General features: G+C 30.6%; 1 protein-coding gene across 1 annotated transcript; it reads right to left on the minus strand.

The window, feature by feature from the left end:
• Positions 1-1732: 1732 nt before the first annotated feature.
• On the minus strand, positions 1733-2428 carry LOTGIDRAFT_155132 (hypothetical protein; the record flags this gene model as incomplete). Its single annotated transcript, XM_009065633.1, has 2 exons — positions 1733-1977; positions 2311-2428. 2 exons carry the CDS (start codon positions 2426-2428, stop codon positions 1733-1735), a joined length of 363 nt encoding a protein of 120 aa, XP_009063881.1.
• Between the last annotated feature and the right edge of the window lie 11482 nt (positions 2429-13910).

The following is a 13910-nucleotide window of genomic DNA, read 5'->3' on the forward strand; positions in this document are numbered from 1 at the left end:
ATAAGATAATTAAGAAACAAGAGATTCGAAAACCAACAAGGAGAAGGATTCAATGAGAAACTTCCACAAACACTAAACACTAAAGATTAAAAACAACAAAGAGAAGGAATCCAAGAGATACTTCCACACGTACTCAACTTTATTTCAAAGATTAAGAATCGGAAAAACGACGAGAAAAAGGATTTAAAGTTATAGGATAATTTCTATTCAATATTTGATCTTTAAAAAAGGCAAATAAAATAACTAAACCTGTTGGACACAGATCTGTCAGCTTCCGAGCTGTTTTACGCTATATGTATTGGGCATAAAACATAAGTTCTATTTAAGGATTTAATGTAGATATTTTTGCGTTTAAAAAAAACCAAATTATTGACAGTAGAAAGATTCCCGTACCAACCGATATATTTAAAAGGTAATTCCGCGGTTTGGAATGTCTGACCCAATGCCAAAATTGTTTTAAGTATTACAGTTTTTGCTGGGTACTCTGACAACAATTACAACTGATTTTCAATGACCACGCCCACAGACAGCCCTTTTCTGATATAGATTTTAGTACCCTGTTTTGATTGACAGCTGTTGTTGTACTGTTTTAAGTTTATGGCCCCATAGTTAACACCTGCAATTATTGACTTGTTGTAAAATAATTATCTTGTCTAATTAAAATGGATTTTATTTTAATTTTTTCGATAAATTTTGATTATGAATAATGATTTATACATTGTTTTAAAACTGAGAATTTTTATTTTATATTCCTGTTTTAAGAATTTCGCAAGGTGCGTTAGAACTCAAACAAGAGTTTTAATAAATATTAAAGTGACTTATTTTCAAACCTGGATATTTCAAGAAGTAAATGTCCGAAAACTTACTTTAATATATTTATTATTTTTTAAGATCTGAAATAGCTCTCGCAAGAAACATTCCATCATATATAAATGCAGGTTTTAAAATAGTAACTTCTACAGATACAAACGATAATTCTTCTTATGAATCATCAATCTTATTCAGATGAACTGAAAATTCTGGTTTTATAATATTGATGTTTATCTTACATCTACAAGTATATATACCACCAACTTTAAAATGCACTTCACGTTCAATTGTTGATGAAAATATAATAAATTCTTTATCTTGTTGACTTTTATGAATATCAATTGAGGTAAATATTTTAGTAGGAAACTTTATTCCGGTTAAAAAACTTAGTTTTACATATTCAAAGTCTGATGTTCGTAAAAACTCATAACTCTTTTGTTATTTCTTCTTTTTGTGGATTTCTAATAATATTCATTGATAGTGGAGTTTCCGTCTCCAATATCATATCAAAATTTCTCAATACAAGAGGATAATCAATTTCTTTATCTGGTATGATTAACATTTAAAAGGCATCTATATATTTTCCACTCGTTTTAATGTCATACAAGTGATTAACCTTGTTGTTTTTGTTGTTAATTTCTAATTCTTTAGTTTCTACATATTCTCAACCATTGATAAACTGAAGAACTTAAGTTAATTGTCTGAAGAATATTGAATCAACTTTTACCTTCATAGGAAAAATAAATTCAATTAGAAGTTTTATTTGGAAACCAAACACTTCTCGAACATCTCCATTAAATATGTTTTAGGGTTTCCAACTGCTACATGAGGAGAAAATACTTTTATTTTGTAAATCCATATATGTTCAATTCATACTCTTTTGATTAATCAATATTATTATGAGTTTTAATAAATGCATCACTCAAATTTTCAAATGGAAGATTAAAATAATAATAATAATATTTTCTTCCTTGTGATTCTTTTCTAATCGGTTATATTTTTTTTCCTGTTTTAAAACTTCATTATTGATAGTAGTTATCTGTTGTTGAATAACACTATCATCAATGTTTTGTATTTGTTGTTGAATATTTGTTAGTTCTTGTAATTCACTGTTAAGTTTAGTTTCTAGAGCAGTTAATTCATGTTGAAATGTATCTTCATTTTCACCTGGAATGTTAACTATTAATTGTTGAATATTTAATTTTTATTTTGCAATCTTATCATCTAATTGAGATATCAATGAAATTAAATTATGATTTTTATCTACTACAGCAACCAATTGTTGTTAAATAAAACTTTTCAAACTTGTTACTTTTTGCTGTAGTATCATTAATAAAAAAATTATTATTTAGTTGACGTTTGAAAAATCTTTTCACATTACTTATTTTATCTTCTAAATGTTTTTTATTTACTTCAATTGAATTTATTTGATCCAGTAAATATTTCTTTTGAACGGAGATTTTAAATTAGTTACTTTGAAATTGTTCATATTTAAATCACCTTGAAGATTGTCTCCTATTTGATCAACAAAATAAGGTTTTGCTTTATTTATCCATGCTGTAGTGTTAGGTTTTTTAGTATCTAAAGGTAAAGAACCCAAACCAAACCTGTTCGTCATTTTGTTATTAAGTTAAATTTATTATAATTTCTTCAAACTGTTTTCCTAAAATCAACTGATATAAAACCCAAAGTGAAAGCTGTCCACAAAACTTTTGTCCTGGCATTTGAATTTGTAATGTGTCAATTTCACTATCTCTTCAGTTGGTTCTAATCCAAAGGAATCAAAGAAATAAAAGTTATTTAAAGGATCTTTATACAAAGCAGAATGACGAACTCCTTTTTAATCGGAAGTATATATATTTGTTATTGTTGATCGATTAATTCATATGTTGGTGGTGATGTGCTATTTACTTTATCTACGATGAATATTTCGTTTGTCCAGTATCCAGCGTAACCTTTTTCAAATTTACTTTTATATTTGAAAATACGAACTCGGTCTCCAACTGTAAACTTTTACTTAAAGTTATCTTTTATTTCATTTTCAAAATTATAAAGGGTAGAAGAAAACTTTATAATATCTGGATTTTGACAAGCTTTCAGAGGAGAAACACCGAATGAAGAATGAATTTTATTATTGTATTCCGTTACTACAGTGAGTAAAATCTTTAATACATTTTTGAGACTTTAGTTCTGTGAATTTTTTAAACAGTTTTGATTTAAGCGTTCTGTTAAATCTTTCTATTACTACAGCCTTTCATTCGTTGTGAAAACTGTATATTTCAAACCCTAGTGATTTTACGTTTCTGTTATAAAACTCCGTTCCAGCATCAACTCATAATTTCTTTGGTTTTCTATGTTTAATGGTCGTTTCAAAAGCATGTTTGACCGATAATCCTGTTATGATTTTCAAACAAATAACCCATGCATATCTTGTATACAAATCTGTAACTGTTAAACAATATTTAATCCTCTTTCGACTGGCATATTAATTAAATCAGCTGACCATATTTCATCTTTTTCAAATACTTTAATTTTTAAAAAGTTTTTCTAAATTCTTTATGAATTTCATCTGCTAATCCCATACCTTGCTTCATCTTTGCATTTAACAGTTTTATTATCAGAGCTCTTTCCATTTTCTCTTTGAACGTTGGATTTGGAATACTTTCAAGTTCGATTATCATTTGTCTGTCTGCTTCGTGTCTAAACTTTATATCTTTATTTATGTATATAAAATATCATGTTTAAATGCAGCCGAGTTAACTCTATTGGCAGGTTCTTCTGGTTTGGGTTTATCGTTTTCGTCTAATCGTAGATCTAGCTTAGTACCTGGACCACTGTAATTATGACTCGGAAGAATACTTTGCCCATGGAAAACCCGGAAGAAAACCTTATGATTTTTGTATTTCTGAACCATAATAAGTTTTGGGACTTTGTGCAATTATCGCAGACATTTTTATCCTATAACTTTAAAACCTTTTCCTTGTTTCTCTAAAGCCCGTTGTTCTAATCTCTTATTTCTTATTTCTCTTATTAGCTGTAATTCTTTCAATTCGTCAGACTTTTTCACATCGTCGCTTATACTGACTCCCGCTTTTGCGACATAACCCAGAGATTCGGCTTCGGAGGAAATAAGTGATTTGTTGTTTGAAATAAATCTGCCTAGGAATTATTTTTGAACCTAGAGAAAATATTGATGAAAAGATACCGTCGCCTGAATAATCTTCGAATTTGAGTCGTTCGTGTTTTAAAACTAAACTCATCCTATTTTTAATTGAGTTAATTTAACAGATTAAACAAATCTTGCTGTGGGGTGGAATTTATATAGTATATAGCTTTCATATTGGATATAGAGGTTGAAATATGTAGGAAAGAAATGTGTTCCTTTCTTACGTTAAAGTGATACTGCGTCTTAGAATTAACATAATATTTAAGAATTTTAAACTTGGCGAATAAGAGCCAGTAGATATACCTGGTGTCATAAATAACATAACTTATATAATCCGATAAATCCAAAATACTTAGTAATTATCCATAATATGCAATTAACTATTGAAAAACGCTTAATATCAAGATTAAGCGTTTTTCAATAATTACTTTGTTTTACTATGATAGTATTTTGGCTTTTTCTAGTCTCTTACGTTACGTTACGATGAACTAAGCTCTAAACGGGCAAATGACGTCGAAATTCAACCAGAATATCTGAGGATTATTACAAAGCGTAGCAAAACTGATGAGTATACACAAGGAAACGAAGTGTTGATTGCAAAACGAAAATCTTCTTCTTGTTCTTACACTATTTACAAACGATACATTGATTTGACAGGTGTATACCCCACTTCCTCAGAATTCATCTTTAGGCCTGTTTTTAGATCAAAAGGGGCGGCAAAACTAATTTACAAGAATAAAAAGCTTAGCTACACTGCTAGTAGACAAAATATATTGGACATAATTTAGGTTTTGCATTCTTTGAGATCCGGGGGCGCCACACTGGCCGCCAGAGTCGGAGTAATGAACGTTGTATCAAGAGGCAAGGTAGATGGAAGTCGGGTTTGAGCAAAGACAGTTATATTTTGGATTCAGTAGAAAGTAGGCTTAAAGTGCCCCAGAGCTAGTAGTGAACCTGTTCCTTCGTTCCCATGCATTTGTTTTGTTCATAGAGTTTTTTTCACACTAAGGCTCGATCCTTTCTTTGTTATATTTTTCTATGCAGCCTCAACTGATCTTACGATTGTAAGTTATCAGCAAATTAAGTCAATTATATAATTGATAGAGAATATATTGTTTATTTATTATACCTATATTTGTCCGAGTATAGCTCCGAGGGGATCTTTGCATTTGTTTTGACACAGGTTTCCAGAGGTTTTTCAATAATTATTGTTTTTGTATCTCTGTCTAGCAAGGTCGCTGTTGAAGGATACAAAACATTTGCATCAGCCAATACGGCATTTTTGTGTAATATATCAAGCTTTGTAATTATATGCCTGGTTATGAAATTATTTTTATTATTATATAGTTAATTGTATCGTTATATTTAATTATCCGTTAATTTATATTGTAATCTGTATTTATGTTTATTATTTCAATGTTGGAAATAAACTGCGCTGCTCTTACGATTGTGAGCTGTCGGCAAATTAAAGCCTTGTTTTAATTTAGTAAATTATATAATTGACAAAGAGTATACCTTCAATTTTATGTTCATTCTAAGACGTAGTATCACTTTAACTTTCAAAAAATTATAATATATCAATTCCAAGACGTTCTAAGACTGTTTTAAGGCTGATAATCTAATTATCTTAACGTATATATATTAAAAAAAAATAGACAATAGACAGTAGTATATGGGTTATTAGATTGGACGCACTTTCCCCCATCCCATTTCATTCCATGGGGAAAAAAGGAACAAATCTAATACCCCCCCCCCCCAAAAAAAAGAAAGACCTATACACCCTACATTCCATCAGTTCACACCCCCCAAAAAGACTTATTCACCCTACATTTCATGTTTCTTGTTTGGAAAAACAAACCACAATTTCTATTCAAATTTGAAACCTTAAAAATGGCAAATAAAAATTACATACTGGAACCAATCTTTAAATTATACGATCCGATTCCTTATTCATTTAATAAGAAAAAAGAGGATTATATTATCATCTCACTGAATCCCAGTTGAATGATGGTGGTAGAATTACCTTCGAAATTAATTCATTATCAAAAATTGGTTGCTTCATTCCGATGCTTATTTCAGATGCGATTTCAAAATAAAAGATGGAACTCCCAATGCAAATCGGGTTCCACAAACTACTACAACGTTAGAAAACAATTTCTTTCCATCTTTATTTAGCGAGATGGTTTTGGAAGCTGGTTCAAATCCTATAGAAACCATTCATTAGATTTAGCTTAGTGAGATTTATTGTTCCAAACACAATAGATAGAGTAGAACAAGCAGCTAATCATGGATTCGAAAAACAAGTACTTCAGTACAACAATACCGTCGATAATAATAGTTGGGGTAATTACGTAAATTGGAAGTTATATCCATTATTCGGTCTGTTGGAACACAGAAAGGTTTCCATAGGATTATCATATAAAATTCATCTACAAAGAGAAATCAATGATGATAAGATATTCTTTGGAGAGAATGCTTCCAATGCAAAATTAGAAATAAAAAATCTCCAACTTTATATTACATGTTGACTAAAGATATTCAAATAGCTTTTCTTCGTCGTAACACGGTAGGTAGCATGACTTTAACTGGAGAATCCACTACTTGGCCAATCACCAATAGTATTAACCAGCAAGATATTTTAATGATTGGTTTCAAGACTTACCAGACTCTTAGACGAATAACAATAATGTATTCAGAGTGGCATTGAATCTAAATCAAGATCATATAATCCATAAAGTTCAAGTAAGATTAAACAATGATAATTATCCTAACCAACCTTTAACAATTAATCCATCCACAAAGGATTATAATGAATTGTATAGAAACTATAAAAACATGTGTGAATTATTTGGAAATCCACATCAGTTCGAATATGTAGATTTTGCACTTAATCATCCAATCTTCTGTTTTGATCTATCAGCTCACCAAGAAGATCTTTTCAAAACAGGAGTAAATATAAGTATTCATATTGAAAAAACACAAGGAGATGTAACCGGGTATTGTTTACTACCTGAGGAAGCAAAACATTTAATTAAAATAGCAGATAGAAGAATGATAAGAATTGAGTAAAAAATAATAATGAAACCAGAAACTTTAGTCAAGAAAATAATAGAAGCTATTAAAATAATAACTTTCAACGGTAAAACAATCAGCATAACTAAAAAAACTTATTGATAAATACAAATATTGTAAAGTCAGAGACGATATAGACTTAGAAAGTATAGACGCGAATGCAAAGGAAGGTGGATTTTTACCTTTCCTAATACCTTTTGGTGATATTGCAGCGGTGGGTGCAGCAACTGGTGGAATATCTGTCGCAGTCAAAGCTGCCAACGCAAAGAAAGCAGAGGATGCTAAAAAACGATGAAGAACGCAGACATAATTTAATAATGGAAAAGGAAGCACAGAAATTACCTACTGTAAAAAAGTTCAGGAGTGGGAGATATATTAGACACAATAAAAGAATTTGAAAAAAAACGATTTGGGGAAGAAAGCAAGAAAACTGTTAAACAAGGGTTACATAAATTAGTAGATAGTATTGACACAGGAGAAATGAAAGTTAAACATAAGGGTAATGCTATAGTTCTTAAAAACATACACACTGGAGAAGGATTATTTCTTTCAAAGTATAAAGGAGAAGGAGTGATTTTTGGAACAAAGATATAGAATATAAAATGGGAAAGAAATTCAAACATTCAGAAATATGCCCTAGTAACACAATGCTTATGTGTATATGCGGTAGTTCAGGTTCTGGGAAAACTCATCTCACTTTTAACATGTTGACAACTCCAAGCCTTATAGATTTCAATTCACTATATATCTACACAACAACACCGGAGCAATCATATTATCAATTCCTCAAAGCTTTAGAATATTTAACAAAGAAAGATGTTCAAGACATATTTCAATATTATGAAGACGATAAAGAATAAGTGGAAATAAAAGATATAGAGAACTTCATTAAAGCAAAGAATCCATTTTTCAATCCAACCGACATAAAAGTGTTTCTTACGAACAATGTTAATGATCTAATGTTGATGGCAATCGAAAGAACTTGCGGTATAAAGAATTGTGATTTTTTTAAAAAATGAATAGCGATCGGAATCATATTTTAAAAAGAAATAGAGAATATATCAAAGCTAAGAATAAAATAAAGTCACAAGTTGAAAATAACAAATTACAACAACTTGGATTAACATAAAATCAACAAACTCTATTTCAACCAATATTAAAAACTCAAGAGGATATTAAAAAGAAATTAGCTATGGACCCACTCCTCGTATAGATCACCCCGATCCAAAACCAAATGAATATGGTGGTATTATAAATAGGACATTGGATGATATAAATGGTTTTTTTTTTCAAACCCTAAACCAGATTTACCAAAAAGTATTACACCAATCATTGATGATGAAGGGTTATTGTCAGATTATATTCAAAATCGATACAAAAGGCTTTATATTTACATTAACAAAAGGATTAATAGATTTAATGAATGGCGAGGATGCTGGTATTGCCGATTACAAGGATTTAGTAGCATACTCAAAATTTCGGTCAGGACCCGAAACAAATAGATCAAAAAAAGTTAAAAAATATATAAAAAAAAGTTATTGGTGAGGAAAATGAAGATGAGGAATCAGATGATGAATATGAAGATGAGGAAACAGATGATGAATATGAAGATGAGGTAACAGATGATTATGCTGAAGACAATTCAATCACACAAGAAATAGACCCATTCAATGACCTGATAGCTAAAGAAAATAGTGGACAAGGTATAATGTTTTTATCCGACAACAACGAGGATTTACTTGATAGATTACAAATAATATTAGCGGCAATGAAGGAAGGTCATCGATCACACAGACAATATTATGAAGTAAATTGCATATTAAAAAGTCCTCTCGAGAAAGGTATTATAGATAAAAAATAATTATAAAAACGTGATTAAAAATGTCAAATAAAGAACAACTATTCGTTATCACCTCAAATAAATCAGAAATTAAATTGTCTCTAGATTATGAGTATGAACTCGATCGCAATCAAGAATATGAATTGGGATTAAAGTATATCTCTGTTTACAATCCCATTAGAAATATCAACAAAAATAATAACCAAATAAAAATATCAACAGACAACGGAGCTACATTTAAAACCGTAAGTTGAAGGAAGCTATGAATACGTAGCCATGAACGATTACTTAGCTGGATATGGAGGAAGTATCAATGGTAGAAACAATATTGAATTCGAAGGTAATTTGAATCTGAACAAAATAAAATTGATATTCAGGAATAAGAGTCAAGTTGATTTCAATGTAGAAAATTCATTAAATACTTTACTAGGCTTTGATAAAAAATATATATAAGGAATCAACATTAGCACCACACAAGTCTAATATCGAGAATGATATCGATGTCATTAATATTCACTGCAATTTGATAAACGGTGGAATTTTCAACAAATACAAACGTCAGATTATTTACAGCATTCCAACATTCACTGTACCGATTGGATATAGAATTATAAAGAAACCATTTCAAACATATTTACCACTTAATTCCTTTATGATTAAAGATATAAATCTGGAAGTCAAAGATGGTAAAAATAGGTTTATAGATTTTGGAAATGAGGAAATTGTAATTCAACTTCATTTAAAACAAAAGAACTAAATTTATTGTGTAATAAAACACTCTTCATTCTCTTCTTGAATAGTAAGGTAATCGAAATCATTAAATGCGGAGTTTTCATCCATGTTCAATTCTTTTCCATCGTTGTAAGGATAGCTAATTCCTTCAGCGTCCGGTTCTTTTCTCTTTACGGGATTTAGATAACTTCTAAAAACTTTCTTTTGTTTATCATCATCCTTTGGAATAACTATTCCATTGGTGAAACTCTTTTCCCATCTTTTATTAAATTCATTCGTCACATCATGTCCGCTTGCTAAAATATAATCTTCTACACCTATCTTATCATTAGAGTAACCCTTAAAAGTTTTCTTTTCTTTTAGAATACCATCGGAAGTTAGGATGATAATATATTTGACTTTTGGCGCTAAATATAAACCATATATAACTCCACCATCATCGTAATCATTCTTTCCTTTACAATAATCATTTTCAGATCCCAATTGCTAGACGAAATGTATAAACTAACGGTATCTGTATAGTATATTTCCGGCTTATAATATCCATCTATTACATGAATAAAATTATTCATTATTTTTTTACTGTGAGATAATACGAATGACCCCAAATGACTAGGTTAGTCGTGTAGATTTAGGAGGTATACAGTCAAATTCTTTTCTTTCTTCATTTATCTCAACGATATATTGAGTCTCATTTTTGAATCGAAGTTGGCTTTTAAAGTTGCTTTACTTTACTCGGTTTACGGGATATGTCACGTACTCAAAATTGGCCGGCAAGCGAAAATTCAACTGACCTAAAACGAATCCCGATACAAAAAAAACTAGAGCCACACGTGGCACAGAGTGGGACTTTGCAAATGTAGCAAAATGCAAAAGACCCTGAAAAAATCAACCTTCCACGATAATTAGATCAAGCGCAAGAACAGTCTAAAGTTGAGAAATTTTCCCTTTTTTAGAAGATTTTAATACCGGAAGTGGACGTCAGACCTCACAAATGAAAGTATCAGCAAATAGCCAAGGTCAATGACCTTTGAACTTGTAAAGGAGAAGGCCTAAAAAGGTCAAGATCAAGAGATATACGCCATTAAAATTTCAAATTGCTAACGACTATAAAACCAGAAGTTGACTTAGGACAGCAAATATAAAAGTATAAATATATAGCCAATGCCAATGACGTTTGATCCTACAAAGGTCAAGGTCAAAAATTGAAAATTTTGAATTTCCAAAACCTGTTCCTTTTTTTGAACTATGAAGCGGAAACAACCAAAATTCTAAGACAAAGTGGCTCAATATATGAGGTAATTGTGTAAAAAGTTCCATTTTGAACAAATGTATACTTTGCGAGTTATGCCCCTGGCCAAAAATGTCAATAATGAGTAATTTAACCCGGAAGTGCCACGCCCAACTCAATTTTTTTTGAATAAGTTAATCAATATTCAAAATGTTACGTTATGTTCCAAATGTCAAGTTCCTACATAATAGAGGTCAAAAGATATAGGTCAACAAACGTCAACAAAGGTCAAAATCGAAAAATGAAAATATCCAAATGTTAAAACCTGTTCCTTTTTTGGAACTATAAAGCTAAAACAACTGAGCTGTTAACACAAACTGGCCAAAAGGATGAGGTAATTGTGTGCAAAGTCCCTTTTTGAACAAACGTATCCTATGCGAGTTATGCCCCAACCCCAAAATGTAAACAATTAGTAATTCAACCCGGATGTGCCACGCCCACCCCAATTTTTTTGCCATAGGTGAATTCATATTTAAAGTGTCTAGTTGTATTCCAAATATCAAGGTTCTCCATAAAATAGGTCATAAGATATACATACACCAAGATCAAAAAGACACAAATATGGTAAAACAAAACTCAAATTTGAAAAAATCACGAATTTCAATTTTGCTTTAAAAAAGTAATTGTTCTATATCTATGTAAAGTGCATGAGAAGAACATTAGGAAACCGAAAAAATTAACTCTCTAGGTTAATTAGGTCACGTGTTAGAGCAGTCCAAAGTTGCGAATTTGGCTTTTTACGGATAGCTATAAAACCGGAAGTAGATGACTGGGGTCAAAGGTCAAAGTATCAAATGATAGCCAAGGTCAATGACCTTTGACCCTATAAAGGTCAAGGTCATCAAAGGTCAAGATCACGAGATACAAGCCTTCAAAAATTGAAAAAATTCGACCGGAAGTTGCAAAAAAGCAAAAGTCAAATTCAAAAATCCATTTCCAACATTTTTGTCGCCATCGACTAAAGTATACACCAACATAAAAATTTGACCAATCCCATTCTCCCCCGAAGCCCCATTTTGAGTTTTATGAAAAAGTATCAAATCAAGATGGCGGCCGAAGTATTTTTTTTTGACTAAATTTTATTTTAAAATCGGCCATAGAATTAAGATTAATAACGATACACATAATTTCGTTGAAATATTTCAATCACACCGGAAGTTATTCAACCGGAAGTGAAAATCGATTTTCCACTTTAACCGGATATGACGCAAAAATTTTGAATACGTCAAATGGTTTACATTAGTGACATGCATCTTTTATCAAAATTTCAGATTAATCCGAAAAAAACTGAAAAATGGTCCAAAAATATCGAAAATCGGCCAAAAAATGTCTGCGACAAATTTTGAAATTTTGAAACTGCTATTCTTTCAGATTTTAACAGTAGATTCCAAAAATGCAAACCCAAAGAAAATCGACCGAAAAATACGAGTTCTAGAGCCGATTATCTATTCTTGCACATATTGAACTGTGGCACTTCCGGTTTTGCAAAAAAGATCCAAAATATATTTATGCACATCGTCGCCTATATCTAAGGTTCGTGAATGTTGAATGGTTGCTGCAACTATTGTAGTCTAAGCTCAGGAAGGTGTGTAAATTTCAAAAAAAAAAAAAAAAAAAAAAAAAAAAAAGAATTGACATTTCGATAACAAACTGGGACTTTGCTAAAAGCAAAGTCCCACAATTAAAATCTAATAAATGGTTATTCATTTCCACTTCTTATGATGTATAACATGCCTTAATGTGAAGTTGTCTTAATCATCTTAACCCAAATCAAAGTCAAATCGCAATTTACCATTCGAATAGAGAGTAACTTATTTACTATTATTATTTTTTATTTATAATAAATTAATATCTAAACTATCATATTTATTTTATTATTATTATTTATTATTTTTACTGTTATTATTTTATTTTTATTATTTATTATTTTCTAAATAATCCAAATTCAAGAATTGCGGTTATATTTGTCATCTGCAGTAGAACTCATAGGTCCAAGGGTATCAATGTACAGTGTGCAAAAAGGTCATATTTCTGACTTTCAGTTGAATTGATAATGGTGAGTATTGTAGTTATTGCCGTTATGTGAAAGACTGCTGCTCCGATTCGGCTCAAACTTTCCTTGCTGTTTATAGGTAATCAGACGATTTGAGAACCAAATGGTTTTTGTCTTTAAATGAATGTGGCGAACAATAGACAAATAACAATTTATTTTCATTGTTTTATTTTCATTATATTTATTTGTGTTAAATTATATTACGTTCATACAGTCCACTTATACACAAAATTGCAAAAAGCGTACACGAATTGGAAAATGTTGTGTGTGAAATTAAATGGACATTGTAAAGGAGACATAAATGTTGGACTGGTTGTAGATTTATTGCATGTTTTAAATAAAACCAATTGAATTATATGGCAGTGCATAATATACAGAATAGTATTGAAGGACAAATTATAATGTGAAATTAAGCATTACATTACATATTGTTTTTTTTTTTTTTTTTGAAAAATTGAATTTATGCAAAGATAGCTTGCCAGGCAAGGTAACATACACCCACTACCAGCTGTCAGAAATGATAACAAAATCTTCAATGGCTTAATAATGAATTTTCAAATAATCTTAAAGTCATCTATGAGTCAAGGCAAAAACGTGAAAAAGTTCATCAAATTATCATCAAATTCAAACATGAATAATGTCTCATCGCTGTACACCCAAGGGCAATAACTCTGAAACTGTTCATCCGATTATTACCAATATTTAACTTGACCGAGAACTAATTAATCTATACATGCATACCCAGTTTCATCAAGCCACATTTGACGCTTATTACTAAGTCAGGGCAATAACAATGAAACCGGACATCCAATTAATACCAATGTCGAAGTTGACCGAGATCTCATAAATATATACATGCATACCAAGTTAGAAAAGATCAGATAAAAACTGTAGCTTATATCGGGCCTACAAGAAATGTGAACGGACGGACATGGGCGACGGCAAA

This window comes from Lottia gigantea (assembly GCF_000327385.1).
Source record: "Lottia gigantea unplaced genomic scaffold LOTGIsca_7, whole genome shotgun sequence".
NCBI lineage: Eukaryota > Metazoa > Mollusca > Gastropoda > Lottiidae > Lottia > Lottia gigantea.